Source organism: Anomaloglossus baeobatrachus, chromosome 8, assembly GCF_048569485.1.
Source record: "Anomaloglossus baeobatrachus isolate aAnoBae1 chromosome 8, aAnoBae1.hap1, whole genome shotgun sequence".
In the NCBI taxonomy this organism is placed as follows: Eukaryota; Metazoa; Chordata; class Amphibia; order Anura; family Aromobatidae; genus Anomaloglossus; species Anomaloglossus baeobatrachus.
The window spans coordinates 43,312,930-43,339,017 of record NC_134360.1 but is presented as its reverse complement, the minus strand read 5'-3'; the positions used below and the strand labels follow the sequence as shown (position 1 = coordinate 43,339,017).

Here is a 26,088-nt window from a genome sequence, read left to right as displayed (position 1 = left end):
TGCAGCACTGCCTCCTGTGAGCAAGACAGTGTAAGGTGTAGAGATGGGCAACGTAATATACCACTCAATTTATTTAATGTGCTGCATATGGATGAAAATTTACAAAGTGGCATTTTACATGGCCCTTAAAAAATAATTTAGAAAAAAAATTAATAATAATTATATAAACTTTCTTTTGTTAATGCATTGCACAAAAACAGGGGCCATTGTGCAATGCAGTATCGTGTGTGGTGAAAAATAGAAAAAGTGAACTGAACATATCAAAAAAGTAAATTTTGCACCAAAAACTCCATAGTAAAACTGAAGATAATTACCCGTTGCTGGTTTACATGTGCTGTGCACAAATCTGGAACCCGGTTATCAAATTTCTGCATAGAGCCTTGGACGGGAACAGAGAACACGACCAGCAGGGAGCAGCAGCGATGTGCGACCGTCCGAGCAAGAAACCAGCACCAGCCTGAGCGCTGCTCTGGATGTGACCAGAGAATGATATGATCAGTATATTCTGCGCATGGGTAATGATCGGAAATGGAGCCCATTTTTTAGTCCAATCAGGTTGAAAAGGTTGAGGGTACGAATCGTATCTCATCCGCACACCACAGGCTTTTTTACCGTAAATTGAAGATTTTCCCCATTGTAAGACCCTGTGTGCACAGTGCAGTTTTTGATGAATTTTTGCAGTTTGGTGCCCAAATCTCCATGTCTATCCTTATCCCAGCAAAGTCTATGAGAATTCGGAAAATGCTGTGTGCACATTGCTTCTTTTTTCCTTGCAGGTTTTGGTGTAGAAAAAAAAAAAGAAGCAGCATGTCAATTGTTTGGGCATTTTTTCCTGCATTTTTTTTTTATCCCTTTCAGCCATCGAATTCACTGAAAAAACAAAAACAAAAAAAACGCACCCAAAAAACGCACCAGAAATACATTAGGTTTTTAGTGCGTTTTATCAGCCAAAAGGTGCTTTTGTTTTGGTGCAGAAAATTTTGGTATGGTTTCTTTCTTTCTTCTTTTTTTTCCCCAGACTGAGTGGTTTGCACAAAATTGTGCGGTATGTTCGATATTAATAGGAGTGTTGGATCAAAATTGGCAAAGCAACGGTCCGTAAAAAACATCGGACAAGAACAAACAACAAAATGGCGGAGTCTAATGTGATATTCACAGCAACTGAGAGCAGAGGAGGGATAAAATTCTTGTTTCTGCAAGGAAAGTCCATGAAGGATATTCATGGTGATATGTCGCAGGCATTGGGGGATCAATGCCCTTCATATTCCACAGTTAAGAACTGGGTTGCCAAATTTAAAACGGGCCACTTTAGCCCTAATGATGAGGAACGTCCTGGACGACCGAGAGTGGTTGTTGTTCCGGAGATCGTCGATGCTGTGCACAACCTCATACTGGAGAATCCACGAATTTCAGCTAAAGCAATAGCAGACATCATGGGGATTTCCCGTGAACGTGTTTGTGTCATTATCCATGAACATTTGGACATGGGGACGCAATCTGCAAAGTTGGTCCCCAACTATGTGACAACAGATCAGAGAAGCATGCGAGCAAGAACTTCCTGGTCCATTTGTCAGCGTTTCCAGACTGATAAGAACTTCCTGGATCGACCGGTCACTATGGATGAGACCTGAATTTATTTGTATGACCCTGAAAACAAGGAGCAGTCAAAAGAGTGGAGGCACAGTGGTTCTCCTCGTCCAAATAAGTTCAGGGTGCAAAAATTACCCACTAAGGTGATGGCGTCTGTTCTGGGATAAGGAGGGTGTGCTGCTAGTGGACTACCTTCAAAAGGGTTCCACCATCAATGCAAGGTATTACATTGAACTTTTGGACCAATTGAAGGAAGCTCTGAAGACCAAAAGGTGCGGCAAGCTGTTCAAAGGAATCTTGTTCCTGCACGACAATGCCACCGCTCACACTGCACAAGCGACCACGGCAAAACTGGCAGAGCTGGGCTTCCACCTGGTTGACCACCCACCTTATTCACCAGATCTAGCTCCCTTCGGCTATCATCTGTTTCCAAACCTGAAGAAACCCCTCATGGGTACCAAATTTCACACCATTTCCGATGCCATGGCTGCTACGGATGCCTGGCTTGAGGCACAACCGAAATCCTTTTTGCTAGGCTTACAGAACTTGGAATACCGATGTAAGAAGTGTGTTGTCATCAGTGGAGAGAATGCGGACTAAATGTAAAGTTTCATACAGGACATTAGTCTTTTCTTTTTCCAAAGGGACAGAGGTAGCGAAAGAATACAAAGGAAGCGGCCATCGGATACAATGTGGTTAATATGCACCAAGTCACTTTCTCCACCAGGTTCTTCCCCCCATTTAGTATTTCAGCTCTGTCTGAAGTCGTCACCCCCCCCTCACCCCGCTCCTCGACTCAGCCATTTAACTTGTTGATTGCCAAACTGTCAATATCATTTTACAAGGCATGAGACTCTTGCATTCCGTCATATTACAAAGTGACATGCCGTAATTCTGAGATAATGATGCCGTGAATTACTTACAGAGAGATCGAGCAGGCCAGGAGGTCAAAATGAATCCTGAAGCTGTGGCTTCCCGCTGCATTGGCTGTGGCAGCAAATGAGATTACATTCCCTCCCAACAAGAACCCAGGGATTGCCCTGCCTGACACATTAACGCAGGCGGATTAACACAGGAACGAGACCGGTTTGCAGAACATCTCAGGCTCGTGAGCAGACTGGAAATACCAGCGGACAAGAACAAGAGCCAAACTCTGCAGAACCCTAGGAAGACAAATCAGCAGCTGCCGTATTACCACGCAAATGCAATTTTTTATTTTTATTTTTTTTTTTGTATTGAAGGTGCTGTATTACTTACTACTTTGTGCATTTGTGAATTATTTTTATTTGGCTTTTTCGATATTTTTTTCCTTTATTTATCGTTTGGATTAGTAAAAAAAAAAAAAAATAAATTAAATGAGAGAAAAAAAAGAAAATAAATCAAACATATTAAAAGAAAAAAGTTTTATAACCTACACAAGACATTTTTTCCATAATTAAAAAAAAAAAGTAAAATTAAATGAGAGAAAAAAAAAAGAAAAATCATAAACAAATATTAAAAGAAAAAAGTTTTATAACCTACACAAGAAACTATTTCCATAATTAAAAAATATAAATAAATAATACAAAAAAAATACTTTTTAATATTGTCTCATGAACTATGAATATCTCCTAAGGCCAGAAGATACATATATGCAAGTATTTCTCTGTTTACTATTCACAAAATAAGTGATAAATGAAGGAACGGCAAAAAGGGACCGGGAGCGGAGATTTGCGCTGATCCAAAAAAAACAAAGGGGGCACAAAGGTCCTGCAGGAATGGAGTAGTATAGTAGGGAGCATGTGCAAGCATCACGTCTATAAACACGGAATAGAATCAAAACCTATAACCAGAAAGAGTCATGAATCCACCATATTAAATAATTAGATTTATTGAACATACACAGTGACAATACAACATATAAAATAAATGAGGAGAGCACCTGCATACAGATAAGACTAGTGGAAGGTGAGTATAAAGTGCATATGTATAGTAGCAGCAATAGTACTCAGCTCCATAGTGGCAAACACTCACCCATAATAATCCGGAATCTGTACAGTGGTGCACCTCCAGGACCCCAACGTGCGTTTTGCATGTGTTTCTTCGGGAGGGGAGGAGGGAATGCGCGTCGGGGTCCTGGAGGTGCACCACTTTACAGATGCCGGCGTATTATGGGTGTTTCCCCACTATGGAGACGAGTACTATTGCTGCTACTATGCATGTGCACTTTATACCCACCTTCCACTAGTCTGATCTGTATTCAGGTGCTCTCCTCATTCGTACTTTTCACCAGCACTAGGTTTTTAATTCTACATGTTGTATTGTCATTGTGTATGTTCAATAAATACATCTAATTGTTTATTATGGTGGATTAATAACTCTAAAGAATTAGATTTATTTATTGACCATACACAATGACAATACAACATGTAAAATTAAAGACATAGTGCTGGTGAAAAGTACAAATGAGGAGAGTACCTGGATACAGATCATACTAGTGGAGGGTGGCAATAAAGTGCATATGCATAGTAGCAGCAATAGTACTCTGCTCCATAGTGGGAAACACCCATAATACCCCGGGGAATGTGTAAAGTAGTGAACCTCCTGGACCCCGATGCGCGTTTCGTGTGGGCTTCTTTGGGGGGGGGGGACGCGTCAGGGTACTGGAGGTGCACCACTTTACAGATTCTGGGGTATTATGGGTGAGTGTTCCCCACTATGGAGCTGAGTATTATTGCTGCTACTATGCATGTGTACTTTATACCCACCCTCCACTTGTCTGATCTGTATGCAGGTGCTCTCCTCATTTATACTTCTCACCAGCACTAGGTCTTGTATTTTACATGTTGTATTGCAATAAATCTAATTCTTTATTTTGGTGGATTCATGACTATCTGGTTACAGGTTTTGATTGTATCTCGAGTCATTACCAAATACCTCCGCACTATAGTTCCTTTGTTGCAAGTTGGGTCTTCTGATCTACATTGTGGGTGACAATATCTTTCCCTCTTGCCTTTTGTTCAGATGTTGCAGACTTTGAATAGAGCCATGGTCGCGCATGCTCACTTCTGCCCCATACACACCAGGAACTTTGGAAACCCGTTCTCAGGATCAGTGATGGCGGTCTCACCAGCCAGACGACTATCACCCACGTTGGATACTTTAACCTCTATTTAGCCTGCCCTGTGGTATATTTGGGTCCTTCACACACTGCCATGAAGCAATTCTGATATTAAAAGGATTTTAAATGATCTCATTTTGTAAAAATTGAAAAATAAAATTCTCTAAATTTAAAAATAAAGACTTTTTTTAAAAAAAAAAAATTGTGAACGGTCATCTCAACATGTGCTGTCAGTGAGAGACACACCCTGACTGGAGAGTCGCACATCTGCTCTGCACACAGAGGAGATGACTTCATGTTTCAATGCAGGCCAAGAGAGGCGAGCACGCTTCAGTCAGCAGGTTAACCGCCTCGGCTTTTCCATGAGATTACTCACCGAAATGCTCCTCGACTCAATCACAAAAAACACATCACTCTCCTGCCCCGCGGCTTATCCTGCAGATGGCTGTCATTAGCAAATTTCACTTTCAAAGTTGAGTAAATAGAAGTCTATTCAAAGTCGGCCGCCATCACCCTTGAAATGGGCAATTAAAGTCACGAGAAAACCATCAAAAAATGAATTCCAGATTTTCTTCGAAGAGCAGATTACGTCCGGAGTCTTCTCAACAGTGTCTGGAATTTTTTTTTTTTTTTGATGGTTGGGTAAAATTTTATAAAGAATTTGTGTGCCCAGATGTAGAACATTAAAGAAATTATTCCTAATTCGAAACGGGCCAAAAACTGGAAGGATTTTCATAGTTAAGACCAAATACATCCCGGTCTCTGACTAGAGGTTATGTGACCTCACGAGAGATTGAATATTGACGAAGAGGTGAACTTTTCGAACCCCAATACTTCAAGAGCCAGTGGTCACTTCTCCCTTGGCACGTTCAGGTCTACAAAAGGTCTCTTCTGGAAAATAGCCGGAGCTCAACAGATTTCTTCATCACAGGCAAAGGTTTAGCTTGCTGCCTCAGCCACAGTCATGTTATCCAGGTATCCTATGTCTGATGTTTTGGTGGCTGCCCTCATCATCGTAGTAAAATGCTGTGAACAGTTGGGTCAATACGTACCAAGAAGACATGAGAATGATACGACAAGAGTGTGCACCAACAAAAGTTCTTTGCTAGCCACAGACATGTTTTTAGGCAAACCCAATCTTGGTGGCATCTCCAACACATAAATTGGGTCGGGGAGCGGAAATATCTCATGTATCATGGCTAACCACCAAAGGAGAACTTGCCAGCTTAAAACCAACCAAAACGTAGCCGACCTTAAGAAGAACAAATCAGATTCAAACTTGGATTACGCCACCAATCAAAAAGTGTTCATGATGACTGAGCTTACCAATCTGGTCTTAACTTTCTGAATCACTCAAAAACGAAGAAAAATTATAGTCTATGAATATCTAATGTATCATGGATAATCAATGAAGGAGAACTTAGCAGCTCAAAACCAACCAAAACGTATCCGACCTCGAGAAGAACAAATCAGGTTCAAAATTGGATTACGGCACAGATCAAAAAGTGTTCACGATCACTAATCTTACCAGATTGGCCAAAACTTTCTGAAGCATTCAAAAACGGGAAAAAATATAGTTTATGAACCATTTAAAAGGTGTCCAAAAATAGTAGACAGGAGCATGAGACGACAAGGGTGCGCACCAACAAAACTACTTTGCTGACCGCAGATATGTTTTTAGGTAAACCCAATCTTGGTGGCATCTCCAACACACAAATTGGGACGGGGAGCATAAATATCTGATGTATCATGGCTAACCACTGAAGGAGAACTTGCCAGCTCAAAGCGAACCAAAACGTAGCTGTCCTCGAGAAGAACAAATCAGGCTCCAAATTGGATTACAGCACCAATCAAAAAGTGTTCATGATCACTGCTCTTCTCAATCTGGCCTAAAATTACTGAATCACTCAAAAACGGGAAAAATCATAGTCTTTGAATATCTAATGTGTCATGGCTAATCAATGAAGGAGAATTTAGCAGCTTAAAACCAACCAAAACCTTGCTGACCTTGAGAAGAACAAATCAGGTTCCAAATTGGATTACGGCACCAATCAAAAAGTGTTGATGATAAACAATCTTATCAATCTGGCCTAAAATTACTGAATCACTCAAAAATGGAGAAAAATGATAGACTATGAATATCTAATGTATCATGGCTAGTCAATGGAGAACTTGCCAGCTCAAAACTAACCAAAACGTAGCCGACCTCAAGAAGAACAAATCAGGTTCAAAATTGGATTATGGCACAGATCAAAAAGTGTTCACGATCACTGATCTTACCAATCTGGCCTAAACTTTCTGAATCACTCAAAAATGGGGAAAAATTATAGTCTATGAATATCTAATGTATCATGGCTAATCAACGAAGGAGAGCTTGTCAGCTCAAAACCAACCAAAACGTAGCCGACCTCGAGAAGAACAAATCAGGTTCTAAATTGGATTACGCCACCAATCAAAAAGTGTTCATGATCACGGATCTTACCAATCCAGCTAAAACTTTCTGAATCACTCAAAAACAGGTAAAAAAAATATAGTCTATGAACTATTAAAAGGCATCCATAAATATTTGGCAATAACCAATTTTGGCAGGACCAGTTGGCCATCTAATGTCTATGAGGGTAGTACGAATTCAGGGGAAAGGAGCAGGGTGCATGGTGCCCTCTTACAATGGAGGTCGGAGATGTTTGGACACAGCTTACTCCTTTTTTGTAGAGAGAACACATACATGCTCAATGGAGCTGAGTGTGCATGTATATGGGAGATGTCAGGAGGAGGCTAATGACTAAAAGCTACTAAGGTAGAATACTTTACATGAGTCCGCTCCATGACTGCATTCCCAATGAATAAATAATTTGCAGAAAAGACCAGAGGTTATCAGTTTAAAGTAAATTGGTCCCTCTGTCAGTGGGGGATTGGGCACTTTTGCCCTCCGCTCCCTCTAGATAAACACATTATTAAATATTTTACAGTGGTCATGCTTAATAACAAAGTCTCTGGAGGATTGCGGCCTGGACAACGTTTCCGTACAGGAAATCCTTACATGACCACGACCACTTCGCTCGCATGACGGGTTTAATGTGCCGAAGTCGGTACTCAATGTAAAAATCACTCAAAGGCATCCATTACCTGAATACACAATTCATCACCCGAACATCTGCATTAAGCAAAAGCGCAGTGTACTATCTCAAAATAAAGCACTTAACCAGCGCAGCACGATGTTACCGAGGAAATTGGGAAATATATTGATGGAAACACATTAAATGCAATGAAAGCATTGGGGTGGGGGGGAGATGGAGAAGGATTCATTAAAACCACAAAGTCTACATTTTAATCATTGATTTATATTGTGGATCCGGTGAAGTGTTTTGTCATCTGTAGATTTGTGCTTAGCGCAAACTCAGAAGACTCTATGGAGAAAAGAACAGTAACGATGCACATTTCCAAAATAGAGATTATGAGTCTACCAAAAGGGTGAGTTTATAGTAAAGCGAGACAATTGTGTGCAACTAGCCCCATTGAAAATGCCAACTCAATCCCACAATGCTAGTTAGGAAAGCCAATTTAAGCAATGAGGAGCCTAAAAAGGCTTGAATGAAGCCCTCTGACTTCTTCAATGGCGTTTGGTCTTCCAAAAAATGGAAGAAAGTGCTTTATGGGTCCACATTTAGACCTGGCCTGGATAAGACGAGTCCATGAGATGCCGGAACATTAGTGTTGGGCGTACCTGGGTTGTAAAAGTCTGGATCTGTGCAGGTTAAAAGAACCAAAACAGTGACACTGGGCCTGGAGTGCTCAGGGAACTCCGGGTAACGATCCAAATACAGCCACCCGGGCAATAAAAAAAAAAAAAAAAAATCAAAGTTACCTGCGATCACAGGTAGAGGACCGTGGGAACGTCCAGCTGTGACTGAAAATAACCTGAGAGACGTCACCGATCATCGCTGCGGCTCAGTCTCTGTCTGAAGCTCATAGCGGGCTGTCATAGTCCATGCCAGTGCACTGTCACTTCAGATATAGCAGAGCTGGAATCGTCGTGGGACCTCGTGTGGATTATATCGGACCTGGGTGTTTTGGGGTTAGTAAATTGGTGAAAGCGGGTGAGTTTTTTTGTATTTTAATTTCAAATAAAGGATTTTTTCGGTGTTTGTGTTTATTTATTTTCCAGTACAGATTAGTAATGGGGGAGTCTCATAGACGCCTCCCATTTCTAATCTAGGGCTTAGTGGCAGCTGTGAGCTGTTATTAACCACCTATTACCCCAATTTCCACTGCACCAGGACAATCGGGATAAGCCGAGTAAAGTTCCAGGATTGTTACATCTAATAGATGCGACAAACCTGGTTGGCTGCAGGATACTATTTTTAGGTTGGGGGGGCCCAATAACCATGCAAGTCCCCAGCCTGAGAATATCAGCTCCCAGCTTTATCATGGCTGGGTATCAAAATTGGGGGGGCTGCATGCCCTTTTTTAAAATTATTTATTTTAATACACAGCCAAGATAAGCGCACGGTTAGGGGCTGCAGCCTGTAGCCATATGCTTCATCTGTGCAGGGTATCATAATATGGGGAGAGACTGCGACAATTTATCTATTATTGCACCAACTTAAACGCCGCACACAGCGTGTGTGATTGAAAGCAGTCAGACACGCTGTCTCACACAATTTATCTATTATTGCACCAACTTAAACGCCGCACACAGCGTGTGTGATTGAAAGCAGTCAGACACGCTGTCTCACAGGGTGGGGGGCGTGTCTGTCTGCAACCAGACGCGGGGACTGCTGGTGGGTGGGGGAAGCAGTGCATATGCATGCTTATAATGAGCGGACCCGGAAGTAGAGTGAGTGGACCCGGAAACAGTGTACAGCCGCAGGGAGACTGGTAAGTATGAAGCGCTTGCTCCAATCCCCCTATACCTTCCACCACCATTTTTAAGTGCCTTATTCAGGTCACCATAGACTTATATGGGGACTGGCGTAAGACTGGATATCTGGAATCAATACTGGTCCCGAACTGGGGTTTTTAGGGCCAAGGGAGCTGTCCCTGTTTGGTAGGGCCTAGGGAGCGGTCACTGCTTTGTAGGCCCAAGGGCGCTGTCCCAGCTTAGAAGGCCCAAGGTCGCTGTCCCAGCTTAGAAGAGCCAAGGGCGCTGTCCCAGCTTAGAAGAGCCAAGGGCGCTGTCCCAGCTTAGAAGAGCCAAGGGCGCTGTCCCAGCTTAGAAGAGCCAAGGGCGCTGTCCCAGCTTAGAAGAGCCAAGGGCGCTGTCCCAGCTTAGAAGAGCCAAGGGCGCTGTCCCAGCTTAGAAGAGCCAAGGGCGCTGTCCCTGCTTAGAAGGGCCAAGGGCGCTGTGCCTGCTTAGAAGGGCCAAGGACGCTGCCCCTGCTTAGAAGGGCCAAGGACGCTGTCCCTGCTTAGAAGGGCCAAGAGCGCTGTCCCTGCTTAGAAGGGCCAAGAGCGCTGTCCCTGCTTAGAAGGGCCAAGAGCGCTGTCCCTGCTTAGAAGGGCCAAGAGCGCTGTCCCTGCTTAGAAGGGCCAAGAGCGCTGTCCCTGCTTAGAAGGGCCAAGAGCGCTGTCCCTGCTTAGAAGGGCCAAGAGCGCTGTCCCTGTTTAGAAGGGCCAAGGGCGCTGTCCCTGCTTAGAAGGGCCAAGGGCGCTGTCCCTGCTAAGAAGGGACAAGGGCGCTGTCCCTGCTAAGAAGGGCCAAGGGCACTGTCCCTGCTAAGAAGGGCCAAGGGCACTGTCCCTGCTTCGTGCATCGGGGCGGGACTGGTGGAAGGGTCTTTCGCTCTGTTCCGGACCCTCTGCAGACTTTGGGTGTTCTTTCTTCATTCTTATTAAAATTTTGCGCTGCGCCATCCTAGTTGTGGGCAGCGCTTACACAAACTGACACCTTGGAAGCCTTCAGGAAAATCACACCGACGGCTGAGCATGCGCAATATAAGCCAAAAGTGTGGCCAACATCTCACCGCCGCGGGCGTTGATTGGCTGCAGGGCTGAAATATCTGTCCGACGAGCAGGATGGTAGAGACCGACGGGGAACCTTTACCGCTTTGGAAGAGGAGTGGGATCAGTAGTGTACGTATACATAATATTTGTTAAGCCTTCTGGATAGCTTTTAAATAAATCTTTCAGGGGTGGACACAAGTTTGGCCAACAGGCATCTATCCCAGTGCCCAGATACACCTGACCCAGCTACCGAGTTTTACCCCCATCTGTCGGGGGACAATCATACGGCTCATACACACACAACGTTCATCCACCTTTAACTTAATGGAACAGACCTCGCAGGTCAATGAAAGGGTCATGGATTACCGACCCCCAAAAATCCAATTTAGTTTCCATGATAATAGCTTGTGACTTGTAAAATTTGCTACCAAACAAAATGTGTGTGCTCATTTATGGTTATGGGTCAACCATCCACAACCCGATTTAGCTTTACTCCTGTTATTATTGCAGTTTTCTCCATTTTTGGCTCTTTACATGGTAAAAGTAAAATACTAAATAAAAAGAACAAAAAATAAAAGCAGCCCTCTACAGAGAAAAAATCTGTTTACTGCCAACACGACATAAAGAACATAAACTGTTCGATTAATAAGGATTTAGCAGCTTGAACATTGCAATAAATTCATTTTTTGGCATAGAATACAATATAAATGTGGAGCGATGCGGAGGACGCGGGGTAATATTCTTCTTAGTGGTGGAATAATAGGAAAAAAAATGTATATAAATGAAAAAAAAAAAAGTTGACATTGAGAAATTAAAACATATTATTGGGATTTAGAGGCTTTATGTCATGTTTACTACAGACGCCTCCAGAATTAATTTTAGGATTTATTTTCTGTGGGGGGTTATAAAAGAAATAAAATAAAAAAAAACAGAAGCCAACAAGAATTTCTGGTTTATATCAATAGCAAAATTAAGCAAATTAACAAAAAACTGAGAATGGAAGAAACCGGATGAGATGGGTAAAAGGGTGTAATAATGGAAAAGAGCAGAAAAGTGGCAACTGCCAAGCACCAACTTTCTTCACCACCACCACCACTCTTAAAGAGGAACAACCACCAGGATTTTCCATTATAAACTAAATCCAGTGCTATACTGGCGCTATCGTGCTGATTCTATACATACCTTTAGTTGTGAGATTGGATGGATACTTTCTGAAATATAAGCAAGTAAAGTTTGTGAAATGCACTGTCGTTTGATTGATAGGTGCTGCAGAATAACTAAGAGGTGGGTTGGATTTTGGTAGTTATTCCGCCCCTGTCTGCCTGCCTGTCCTATCCCCCCTTGTAGCTGTTATTACAGGAGGAGGAAGGGAGGAAGGAAAAGGGGAGGAAAAAAGGCAGGCAGACGGGCGGGAGTAACTAGCAAAACCCGTCCCACATATTAGATATTCCGCAGCACATATCAATCAAGTAACAGTGCATTTCACAAACTTTACTTGCCTATATTTCAGAAACTATACATCCGATCTCACAACTAAAGGTATGTATAGAATCAGCATGATAGTGCCAGTATAGCACTGGCTTTACTTTATATACGAAAATTCTGGTGGTTGGTCGTCTTAAAATCAGCTAAGGTAACAGAGTAGCTGGTACCAAAACAACGGGGTGAAGAAATTAAATGATAAAATATTATTAAATAATAATAATAATAACAATATACAAAATTATAGTAATACAACTAAAAAAATAAAATAATAAAAAATATATATTAATAATTTAATTTTAATTATATTGGAAATATTTTAACCATCTTCTAAATATTTTTTACATTTATTTTCTTTTTTTAATTAGTATTATGCAATTGTTGGGGCAAAACAAAAATGACTTATGCAATTTAGATTCTGTATAAAGTAAAAATATAATGACATATTATTATTATTATTATTATTATTAATAACAACAACTATAATGTCATTACATATTTACTTTATATAGAATCTTAACTGCAGAGGTCACATTTTTCTTTTGCCCAGAAAATTGCGAAATAAAAAAAAAAGTTAAAATATTTATAATGTAATATATTTATAATATAATTAAAATTTAATGATTAATATATTTTTAATTTGTATTTTTCACTTGTACTACTGTAATTTTGTATTATTTATAATTTATTATTATGATGATGCTGATTATTATTTTTATATATTATTAATTATTATTATTAATAATTATATTTTTACTTTATATAGAATCTAAACTACAGACATCACATTTTTGTTTTGCCCCAAAAAATGGCATATTAAAAAAATACATTTTAATATTGAGAATAGAATTCAAATATTTAGAATTAAAATTAAAAGATTTTTTTTTTAATTTGCATTTTTTTGGATTACATATTTTTTAGTTAACATAATAAATTAATAATAATAATGTATTATGTTATCTAATAAATTATATGTAATCCAAATAAAAAATGCAAATTAAAAAAAATAATCTTAATTTTAATTCTAAATATTTTAATTATATTCTCAATATTAAAATTTATTTTTTTAAATTAATATGCCATTTTTTGGGACAAAGTTGTGTAGTTTGGATTCTATATAAAGTAAAAATATAATAAATAATGTTAATGATAATAAAAATAATAATAAATAATAAGAATAATAATTATTATTATTTATTATTATTATTACAATTTTTATTATTATCATTAGCATTATTATTTATTATATTTTTATTTTATATAGAATCCAAACAACACAACTTTGTCCCAAAAAATGGCATAATTAAAAAAATATATTTTAATATTGAGAATATAATTAAAATAATTTTAATTCTAAGATTATTTTTTTTAATTTGCATTTTTTATTTGGATTACATATAATTTATTAGATAACATAATACATTATTATTATTATTATTATTATTAATAATTTATTATGTTAACTAAAAAATATGTAATTCACAAAAATGCAAAATAAAAAAAAATCTTAATTTTAATTCTAAATATTTTAATTCTATTCTCAATATTAAAATGTATTTTTTTAATTAATAATATGCCATTTTTTTGGGGGGGGGGGGGCAAAACAAAAATGTGATGTCTGTAGTTTAGATTCTATATAAAGTAAAAATATTATAATAATAATAATATTATTATACAAACTAAAAAAATAGCATTTTACCACTATACTATGTATATATCATAAGTGATATTATATATATATATATACACACATATATACATATATATATAAATATATATACATGCATATATATATAAATATATATACATACATACATATACACACATACATACATATACACACATATATATATATATATATATATATATATATATATATATATATATATATATATATATATATATATATATATATATATATATATATATATATATATATATATATATATATATATATATATAAAAGCTTATCTTTGTTATCAGGCTGCAATAGGCATAGGCAGAAAAAGAGACCTGGCTTCACCTATTACCTCTAAACCCCTATAGGGTAACACTATATCAGGCACTTGGTCCTATACCTCACATAGGGCTCTCTCTCTCAGATTTCGATGTATATCCAATTACGCTGATGCTGTGGGCTGCACTGAGCATTGTCACTGCTATTTCTATAATAATCAGTGTAATTTATTTGCACCTTACACAGGGAATGCAGAATCCCCCCCTCCGCCGGTGACTGCAGACCCCGTACATGCAGCTGTGTCCTATTTTTTCTGCAGCTGATGACCTCAGCTCCTTGCGGGCTCCTCGGGGCCGGCGGTAACGTACAGGGTGTCTCTGTGGAACCCGGCTGCAATTCATCATCATTTTATCTGCACAAATTTAATTGGATCCTATCAAATTCTCCTGATTCTCCCTCCTCACTTTAAAACGCGGCTACGAGCAAGATAAATGTGACGGCGGCGTACAGAGGGAGAAGGAAAGAGACAGGGGGAGGGGGGAACAACAAGGTCTTCACAAGTATTTTGTGGGTTTTTTAATCTGAAAACTCAATACAGAAAAGGGAAAAAAAGAATAAAAAGAAACATAACTGCAAAATCAACGCTAGAAGGATAAAAACGACTCCATGGACAAAGAGCAAATTTCTATTAGTCTTCGATCTCTCAAGTGTAAAGAAAATAAATACATTTATATATAGAACTAGAAGGTGGCCCGATTCTACGCATCGGGTATTCTAGAATTTACGTATTGTGTAGTTCATGTATGATTTTTGTTATATATATATATATAGAGAGAGATGTTGTTGTCTGTAGTTACCAAGTGTTTGTGTAGGCGCTGTACATGTTCTGGGTGTTGTCTGGGTGTGACGGGCGGTGAGAGCGGTGTTGTATGTGTGTTGCGTTGTTTGTGGAGCGCTGTGTGTCTGTAGCGTTGTGTGTGTGTTGCGCGGTTTGTGTGTGTGTGGTGTGTTTTGGGGGGAGGTATGTTTTGTGCAATGTGCGTGTTGTGCGGTATGTGCGTATATTTGTGTGTGCCGCGGTGTTTGTGTGTTGGGTGTTGTGTGTGTGCAGCGTTGTCTGTGTGTGTGGGTGTCTGTGTAGGGCAGTTGTTTGTGGTTCCCAGTGTGTGTGTGTGTGTGTGTGTGTGTGTGTGTGTGTGTGTGTGTGTGTGTGTGTGTGTGTGTGCGCATCAGCCTCTCTTCTCTCAGCCTACCTCTCCCAGCCTCCCTCCTCCCAGCCTCCCTCAGCATCAGCCTCCCTCAGCATCAGCCTCCCCAGCATCAGCCTCCGCCAGCATCAGCCTCTCTCCTTCCAGCCTCCTCCAGCATCAGCCTCCCTCTCCCAGCCTTCCCCAGGATCAGCCTCTCTCCTCCCAGCCTCCGTCCTCCCAGCCTTCCCCAGCATCAGCTTTCCCCTCCCAGCCTCCCTCAGCATCAGCCTTCCCCAGCATCAGCCTCTCTCCTCCCAGCCTCAGCCTCTCTCCTTCCAGCCTCCCCCAGCATCAGCCTCTCTCCTTCCAGCTTCCCTCAGCATCAGCCTCCCCTTCCCAGCCTTCCCCAGGATCAGCCTCTCTCCTCCCAGCCTCCTTCCTCCCAGCCTCCTTCCTCCCAGCCTCCCTCAGCATCAGCCTTCTGCTCCCAGTCTCCCCCAGCATCAGCCTCCCCATGCATCAGCCTCCACCAGCATCAGCCTCTTTCCTTCCAGCCTCTCTCCTTCCAGCCTCCCCCAGCATCAGCCTCCCCTTCCCAGCCTTCCCCAGGATCAGCCTCTCTCCTCCCAGCCTCCTTCCTCCCAGCCTCCCTCAGCATCAGCCTTCCGCTCCCAGTCTCCCCCAGCATCAGCCTCCCCAAGCATCAGCCTCCACCAGCATCAGCCTCTCTCCTTCCAGCCTCCCCCAGCATCAGCCTCTCTCCTTCCAGCCTCCCTCAGCATCAGCCTCCCGTTCCCAGCCTTCCCCAGGATCAGCCTCTCTCCTCCCAGCCTCCTTCCTCCCAGCCTCCCTCAGCATCAGCCTTCCCCTCCCAGTCTCCCCCAGCATCAGCCTCCCCAAGCATCAGCCTCCACCAGCATTAGCCTCTCTCCTTCCAGCCTCCCCCAGCATCAGCCTCCCCAAGCATCAGCCTCCACCAGCATCAGCCTCTCTCCTTCCAGCCTCCCCCAGCATCAGCCTCCCTAAGCATCAGCCTCCACCAGCATCAGCCTCCCTCGTCCCAGCCTCCCCCTCCCAGCCTCCCCCAGCATCAGCCTCTCTCCTCACAGCCTTCCCCATGATCTGCCTCTCTGCTCCCAGCCTCCTCCAGCACGCCGTGCTCCTCTGCCGACACTCACACACCCGATCGCATCCACTCACACACACCCGATCGCATCCACTCACACACACCCGATCGCATCCACTCACACACACCCGATCGCATCCACTCACACACACCCGATCGCATCCACTCACACACACCCGATCGCATCCACTCACACACACAGACACTGACGATATCGCACATACGCGCTTATACTCACAACATCCGGGGATATCACATGCTTCTGGCCATGTGATCCTCCCGCAGGTCCTGGAAGATCACAACAGCACAGTATCGCCGCCGAGAAGCAAGCGATATCCCAGGATGTTGTGAGTATGTGGATGCGATGTGATGTGTGAGGTGTGTGTGAGTGTGATCTGATTTGTGTGTGTGTGTGTGTGCTGTTATGTGTCTGTATGTTCCGCAGCTGCAGGACCTTGATGTGTGGATGCGATGTGATGTGTGTGTGAGGTGTGTGTGAGAGTGAGTGTGAGCCGGTGTACACTGGTAACTATGATACACATCGGGTAACTAAGGGACCTTAGTTACCCGATGTGTATAATGGTTACCAGCTTTCACGGCCTCCGTGAAGATCCCAGCATCGCAAGGTTATGTGTGGCGCTGCTGGGATCCTGACGGAGCCGGTGTAGAAGCAAGCGATATCCCAGCATGTTGTGATGTGTGAGGTGTGTGTGTGTGTGTACTCACCTGGGAATCGGGGCTCCGTGTCAGTTGGGCCAGAGCGAGCGTGCATTGCGTGAGGGGGCGGGGCCTGCAGAGAGCCGGGGCGAGAGGCCAATCCGTGTGGGGGGGCGGGGCCATGGCGAGCCCAGCGGCCAATCAGCTTTGTGTCACCGTAAGGACACAATTTCGGAGCATGACAGACAGACAGACAGACAGACAGAATAAGGCAATTATATATATAGATACATATTGCGCTCAACTCAACATACAGACATCCCATCCATACAAATATCCAGAGCTCACAAAGCCCTCACAAACAATCAGGTCCATAGAGGGCAGTAATACATTTCTGCACAGTGTATATAGCTAGCAGTATTATAGTAGTTATATTCAGGAACATGGGGACAGTATAATAGTTATATTCTTGTACATAGGAGCAGTATTATAGTAGTTATATTCTTGTACATAGGGGGGCAATATTATAGTAGTTATATTCTTGTACATAGGGGGCAGTATTATAGTAGTTATATTCTTGTACATAGGGGGCAGTATTATAGTAGTTATATTCTTGTACATAGGGGCAGTATTATAGTAGTTATATTCTTGTACATAGGAGCAGTATTATAGTAGTTATATTCTTGTACATAGGGGGGCAATATTATAGTAGTTATATTCTTGTACATAGGGGGCAGTATTATAGTAGTTATATTCTTGTACATAGGGGCAGTATTATAGTAGTTATATTCTTGTACATAGGGGGCAGTATTATAGTAGTTATATTCTTGTACATAGGAGCAGTATTATAGTAGTTATATTCTTGTACATAGGGGGCAGTATTATAGTAGTTATATTCTTGTACATAGGGGGCAGTATTATAGTAGTTATATTCTTGTACATAGGGGGCAGTATTATAGTAGTTATATTCTTGTACATAGGGGCAGTATTATAGTAGTTATATTCTTGTACATAGGGGGCAGTATTATAGTAGTTATATTCTTGTACATAGGGGGCAGTATTGTAGTAGTTATATTCTTGTACATAGGGGGCAGTATTATAGTAGCTATATTCTTGTACATAGGGGGCAGTATTATAGTAGTTATATTCTTGTACATAGGGGGCAGTATTATAGTAGTTATATTCTTGTACATAGAGGGCAGTATTATAGTAGTTATATTCTTGTACATAGGGGGCAGTATTATAGTAGTTATATTCTTGTACATAGGGGGCAGTATTATAGTAGTTATATTCTTGTACATAGGGGCAGTATTATAGTAGTTATATTCTTGTACATAGGGGGCAGTATTGTAGTAGTTATATTCTTGTACATAGGGGGCAGTATTATAGTAGTTATATTCTTGTACATAGGAGCAGTATTATAGTAGTTATATTCTTGTACATAGGAGCAGTATTATAGTAGTTACATTCTTGTACATAGGGGGCAGTATTATAGTAGTTATATTCTTGTACACAGGAACAATCTTGATTTTTGATCTCCACGAGTTTAATATAAAACAATTTCTAGTCATGTAGGGGTTAAGAATAGGCTTAGAGAATTGCTCGTTCATCAATAGTCAGGATCAGATTGTTGGATACACAAAGCCAAGGGCCAAAATAGAAAACACAAAACACAGTGCACATGCTGGGAGGAAGGTTGCGCAGAGCAGCCGGAGCGTGCACTCACAGGAGGGCAGGCGGCTGGCGGGCAGCGTGCAACAGCATCCGTCCCCAGAGACACCTTGTCCATCAATACATTAGATCTGTATTTTCTTGGCTGGAGAGCTTTGCAAACACAATTAATCTACTGAGGTTTGGAGAAGTGAACTTCTTTCATGGATTTCACGCTCCCATTGACCCGGCTTCTGCGCTCTCCAAGGCGCAGCATGGAAGCTCCCTGGGACATCACGAGACCTCCTATCCCTGAGCAAAGGCTCCTGCAAGAAGCAAATCGACCACCTTCCATCTGTTGTTCACACAGACTGGGCAGACACTGCAGAGAAGTGAAGAAGTGAGGGTCCCGGCCCCCAGGAGCTCAATGTAACCTGCTCTGCAACCGCCAAGGGTCCAGAATCTACAATGGCCGAACACACAAACCCAACAGATCTCTGAACGCCCGACACTCAAGACATTCTAGGAAGTTGTAGAAACCATTAAGGAACAAGTGGCACTGGTGCGTGTATTTTTATTCCATGTTGCTTGCTATTTTATACTCCAGAGCTGCATTCACAATTCTGCCAATTATCATTGGTAATTCCGATATCGTGTTGTCAGACTCCTAACATACACCACTGACAGATTAGTTTAGCTCTCACAATGCAGGGGGAGGCATTTTAACATAAGATTGAAATAAGGAACACACATTACATAATGACAATCACCAGTAAAAAGCCAAGTGCAAACACTGAACAAGCAAGGTGGCTTGAAGATTTCAGCTCTGAAGCCTGAAGAATAGAGTGCAGCACTGAAGTATAATACAGAATATAACTCAGGATCAGTACAGATAAATAATGTAATATATAGTATGTACACAGTGACTCCACCAGCAGAATAGTGAGTGCAGCTCTGAAGTATAATACAGGATGTAACTCAGGATCAGTACAGATAAATAATGTAATATATAGTATGTACACAGTGACTCCACCAGCAGAATAGTGAGTGCAGCTCTGAAGTATAATACAGGATGTAACTCAGGATCAGTACAGATAAATAATGTAATATATAGTATGTACACAGTGACTCCACCAGCAGAATAGTGAGTGCAGCTCTGGAGTATAATACAGGATGTAACTCAGGATCAGTACAGGATAAGTAATGGAATGTATGTACATAGTGACTGCACCAGCAGAATAGTGAGTGCAGCTCTGGAGTATAATACAGGAGCAAACTCAGGATCAGTACAGGATAAGTAATGTATGTACATCGTGACTCCTCTAGCAGAATAGTGAGTGCAGCTATGGAGTATAGTACAGGATAAGTAATGTCATGTATGTACATAGTGACTGCACCCGAAGAATAGTGAGTGCAGCTCTGGAGTATAATACAGGATGTAGCTCAGGATCAGTACAGGATAAGTGATGTATGTACACCGTGACTCCACTAGCAGAATAGTGAGTGCAGCTCTGGAGTATAGTACAGGATAAGTAATGTCATGTATGTACATAGTGACTGCACCCGCAGAATAGAGAGTGCAGCTCTGGAGTATAATACAGGATGTAGCTCAGGATCAGTACAGGATAAGTGATGTATGTACACAGTGACTCCACTAGCAGAATAGTGAGTGCAGCTCTGGAGTATAGTAGAGGATAAGTAATGTCATGTATGTACATAGTGACTGCAGCCGCAGAATAGAGAGTGCAGCTCTGGAGTTTTTTACAGGATGTAGCTCAGGATCAGGATCAGTACAGGATAAGTGAAGTATGTATACAGTGACTGCACTAGCAGAATTGTGAGTGCAGCTCTGGAGTATAATAAAGGATATGACTCCAGATCAGTAGAAGATAAGTAATGCAATGAATGTACACAGTGACTGCATCAGCAGAATAGTGAGTGCAGCTCTGGAATAGAATACAGGATGTAACTCAGGATCAGTATAGGATAAGTAATGTAATGTATGTACACAGTGACTGCACCCGCAGAATAGAGAGTGCAGCTCTGGAGTATAATACAGGATGTAACTCAGGATCAGTACAGGATAAGTAATGTAATGTATGTACACAGTGACTGCACCAGCAGAATAGTGAGTGCAGCTCTGGAGGAGAATACTGGATGTAACTCAGGATCAGTACAGGATAAGTAATGTAATGTGTTATGTTAGATGTGTTCTGTGCAGAACACTACAGATCCCTATAAGCTGTAAAGATGTGTATAGACCATCGGGACCAGTCATCCTGTAAAATATTGCACTGATCAGCATATAAACAAGCGCCTTAACAAACGCAATTATTGACCTTTAAAACAGCGCAGCAGAACACAGACATCCAGCAAATCCCCCATGACGTCTCCAGCTCACATCCAATAAGGAAGGAAACTGTGCAAAACCAGTGCTCGGATCCACGCACAGCGCACACAGGACGGCACGGATGGACGGAAGCGTCACTTTCTGTCCAGTTACACAAGTTTGGCCGGACGATAGAGAACAGCAGCTCCCGGAGATCATCTCCGGAGTTTGGGTTACATTCCCATATTTTACATTTTGCGCTTTCCTGTTTTGCATTAATTTACTGCAGTTTTGTAATCATAAAATTCCGTCTGCACCTCTGGGAAATAAACACTATGTAAATAGGTTTATTAGGAGGAAAACAACACTGAAATGGGCCCGTCATATGCAGAGAGACTGGAAGCCACACACAGCGTATGGTAGACAGATATTAGAGCGATGGAGGGATGGGGGTAAGATGGAGGGATGGGGTAGGATGGAGGGATGGGGTAAGATGGAGGGATGGGGTAAGATGGAGGGAGGGGGTAAGATGGAGGGATGGGGTAAGATGGAGGGAGGGGGTAAGATGGAGGGAGGGGGTAAGATGGAGGGAGGGGGTAAGATGGAGGGAGGGGGTAAGATGGAGGGAGGGGGTAAGATGGAGGGAGGGGGTAAGATGGAGGGATGGGGTAAGATGGAGGGATGGGGTAAGATGGAGGGATGGGGTAAGATGGAGGGATGGGGTAAGATGGAGGGAGGGGGTAAGATGGAGGGAGGGGGTAAGATGGAGGGAGGGGGTAAGATGGAGGGATGGGGGTAAGATGGAGGGATGGGGTAGGATGGAGGGATGGGGTAAGATGGAGGGATGGGGTAAGATGGAGGGAGGGGGTAAGATGGAGGGATGGAGTAAGATGGAGGGATGGGGTAAGATGGAGGGAGGGGGTAAGATGGAGGGAGGGGGTAAGATGGAGGGATGGGGTAAGATGGAGGGATGGGGTAAGATGGAGGGATGGAGTAAGATGGAGGGATGGGGTAAGATGGAGGGATGGGGTAAGATGGAGGGATGGAGTAAGATGGAGGGATGGGGTAAGATGGAGGGATGGGGTAAGATGGAGGGATGGGGTAAGATGGAGGGATGGGGTAAGATGGAGGGATGGGGTAAGATGGAGGGATGGGGTAAGATGGAGGGATGGGGTAAGATGGAGGGATGGGGTAAGATGGAGGGATGGGGTAAGATGGAGGGATGGGGTAGATGGAGGGATGGGGTAAGATGGAGGGATGGGGTAAGATGGAGAAATGGGGTAGATGGAGGGAGGGGGTAGATGGAGGGATGGATAGGTCGAGGGATGGATAGGTCGAGGGATGGGTAGGTCGAGGGATGGATAGGTGGAGGGATGGATAGGTCGAGGGATGGGTAGGTCGAGGGATGGATAGGTCGAGGGATGGATAGGTCGAGGGATGGATAGGTCGAGGGATGGGTAGGTCGAGGGATGGGTAGGCCGAGGGATGGGTAGGCCGAGGGATGGGTAGGCCGAGGGATGGGTAGGCCGAGGGATGGGTAGGCCGAGGGATGGGTAGGCCGAGGGATGGGTAGGCCGAGGGATGGGTAGGCCGAGGGGTGGGTAGGCCGAGGGGTGGGTAGGCCGAGGGGTGGGTAGGCCGAGGGGTGGATAGGCCGAGGGGTGGATAGGTCGAGGGGTGGATAGGTCGAGGGGTGGATAGGTCGAGGGATGGATAGGTCGAGGGATGGATAGGCCGAGGGATGAGTAGGCCGAGGGGTGGATAGGTCGAAGGATGGATAGGCCGAGGGGTGGATAGGCCGAGGGGTGGATAGGCCGAGGGGTGGATAGGTCGAGGGGTGGATAGGTCGAGGGATGGATAGGACGAGGGATGGATAGGTCGAGGGATGGATAGGCCGAGGGGTGGATAGGCCGAGGGGTGGATAGGTCGAGGGATGGATAGGACGAGGGATGGATAGGACGAGGGATGGATAGGCCGAGGGATGGATAGGCCGAGGGATGGATAGGTCGAGGGATGGATAGGTCGAGGGATGGATAGGTCGAGGGATGGATAGGTCGAGGGATGGATAGGTCGAGGGATGGATAGGTCGAGAGCTGGATAGGTCGAGGGATGGATAGGTCGAGGGATGGATAGGTCGAGGGATGGATAGGTCGAGGGATGGATAGGTCGAGGGATGGATAGGTCGAGGGATGGATAGGCCGAGGGATGGATAGGCCGAGGGATGGATAGGCCGAGGGATGGATAGGCCGAGGGATGGATAGGCCGAGGGATGGATAGGCCGAGGGATGGATAGGCCGAGGGATGGATAGGCCGAGGGATGGATAGGCCGAGGGATGGATAGGCCGAGGGATGGATAGGCCGAGGGATGGATAGGCCGAGGGATGGATAGGTCGAGGGATGGATAGGCCGAGGGATGGATAGGCCGAGGGATGGATAGGTCGAGGGATGGAGAGATTGAGGGATGAATGGAGAGATATAGATAGACCCCTCTCTTCTCTATATAATCTCATTGATTTCAGGGATTTGGTGCGGTCATCTCTTAATGAATTGTCTGGTGTTCTTTGGTCCTCGGTCCGTCATTACATGTGTGCACAGCGTGGTCATAAACCCCTCGCACATTTACACCCTTAAAGCAATGAGTCATTAAAAAGTGCTTGTGAAATCAGCGACTTGTGAGATGGCTCCAATGAGTAAATTAAGCAAAGAAAAATGTAGGTTTACCGACGGCTGACCGTGTAGCAGTGGGATTACAGGTCACCGTATCTCTAGACAGAAACTGATGGAAGCTCCCATCACGGGTGTGAACCGAGCCATACTGAAATTATTGTAACAGTTATTCCAGAGGAAATGCCGCAAGAGTCCAATATTTGTATGGTGGATCTAAAAATTGCTTGTTAGCACTCACCTGACTGGCAGCCGCGCTAGTGATCACCGCCGGTCTTTATTTATTTTATTGCATCGCTGGTGTGCAACACAACTACATGACCGCTGCAGGCAATCACTGGCCTTAATGTTGTACTTTTACCGCTTAGGCCAGTGATCGGTTGCAGCTGTCATGTCAACAACAGGCGATGATCACAGGAGTGGAGGACTGACCAGGTGAGTGCTGGTTATTTCAATATTTTGATGCATTTTTGGCTTTTATAGCAAATATGGGACAACCCCTTGAATGCCCATGGGATGGGGAGAGCCCTATATAGATACACAGTTAATATATATCAGAAAACACACACATATACAAAAGCTCAAAAGCTTTAAAGTTAAAGAGGACCAACCACCAGAATTTTCATATATAAACTAAAGCCAGTGCTATACTGGTGCCATCAGGCTGATTCTATACATAGCTTTATATGTGAGATTGGTTGTATACGCTCTCAAATACAGGCAAGTAAAGTTTGTGAAATGCGTTGTTATGCTAGTTATTCCGGCCCCTGTCTGTCCTTACTCCCCCTGCCTCTGTTATTACGGGCGAGGAAGGACGGAGGGGGTCGAGGAAGGACGGAGGGGGTCAAGGAAGGACGGAGGAGGGGGATGAAGGACGGAGGAGGGGGATGAAGGACGGAGGAGGGGGATGAAGGACGGAGGAGGGGGATGAAGGACGGAGGAGGGGGATGAAGGACGGAGGAGGGGGATGAAGGACGGAGGAGGGGGATGAAGGACGGAGGAGGGGGATGAAGGACGGAGGAGGGGGATGAAGGACGGAGGAGGGGGGGGATGAAGGACGGAGGAGGGGGATGAAGGACGGAGGAGGGGGATGAAGGACGGAGGAGGGGGATGAAGGACGGAGGAGGGGGATGAAGGACGGAGGGGGTCGAGGAAGGACGGAGGGGGTCGAGGAAGGACAGAGGGGGTCGAGGAAGGACAGAGGGGGTCGAGGAAGGACAGAGGGGGTCGAGGAAGGACAGAGGGGGTCGAGGAAGGACAGAGGGGGTCGAGGAAGGACAGAGGGGGTCGAGGAAGGACAGAGGGGGTCGAGGAAGGACAGAGGGGGTCGAGGAAGGACAGAGGGGGTCGAGGAAGGACAGAGGGGGTCGAGGAAGGACGGAGGGGGTCGAGGAAGGACGGAGGGGGTCGAGGAAGGACGGAGGGGGTCGAGGAAGGACGGAGGGGGTCAAGGAAGGACGGAGGAGGGGGATGAAGGACGGAGGGGGAGGAAGGACGGAGGGGGGAGGAAGGATGGAGGGGGAGAGGGGAGGAAGGACGGAGGGGGGAGGAAGGACGGAGGGGGGAGGAAGGACGGAGGGGGGGAGGAAGGACGGAGGGGGGAGGAAGGACGGAGGGGGGAGGAAGGACGGAGGGGGGGAGGAAGGACAGAGGGGGGAAGCAAGGAAGGACAGAGGGGGGAAGCAAGGAAGGACAGAGGGGGGAAGCAAGGAAGGAGGGGGGAAGCAAGGAAGGAGGGGGGAAGCAAGGAAGGAGGGGGGGAGCAAGGACGGAGGGGGGAGCAAGGACGGAGGGGGGGGAGCAAGGACGGAGGGGGGGGCACGGACGGAGAGGGGGAGAAAGGACGGGGAGGGGGAGAAAGGACTCAAATAACAGTGCATTTCACACACTTTACTTGCCTATGTATCAGAAACTTTACATCCAATTTCACAACTAAAAGGTATGTAAAAACTTTAATAAGGTGACGCTAAGACATCCTGGGTGTCCTAATGAAGCAGAGACTAGGATCACATGCTGTCTCTGCACCCCTGAATCTATGCCCCTGAGCAGTCACAAACATGCACACAGTAAGGATCATGCAGAGCTGCCACTTACCGAGGTGTTCTGGCACTGAATGCTGGTGCTGTTGAAGCGCAGAGCCGTGACTCGGGTCACACTGCCCGGGATGTGAAAGATGCACTCGTAATTGCGCTGCCCGGACTGCGGCTGGGGAAGGTTCTTGGCGGTCAGTGTGATCGGCTTCACCACTCCAACCGGGATGTAGATCTGAGTTGAAGGAAGAATCTGCGGGCAGTCCTGTAAGAGAGGAGAGGGTATATCATCACCTATGCTGGTACGACGGCCACCATAAACCTGTGCGGGCAGATACATCAGCTATACCTCACCTAGGGCAGGGAATAG

General features: G+C 44.3%; 1 protein-coding gene across 1 annotated transcript in view; it reads right to left on the bottom strand.

The window, feature by feature from the left end:
• The window catches only part of PLXNA1 (plexin A1), a 376,265-nt gene that overhangs the window by 80,386 nt on the left and 269,791 nt on the right, over positions 1-26,088 (bottom strand). The window contains 1 exon segment of the mRNA XM_075321522.1: positions 25,783-25,983. Within this exon segment, the coding sequence (XP_075177637.1) occupies positions 25,783-25,983 (201 nt within the window).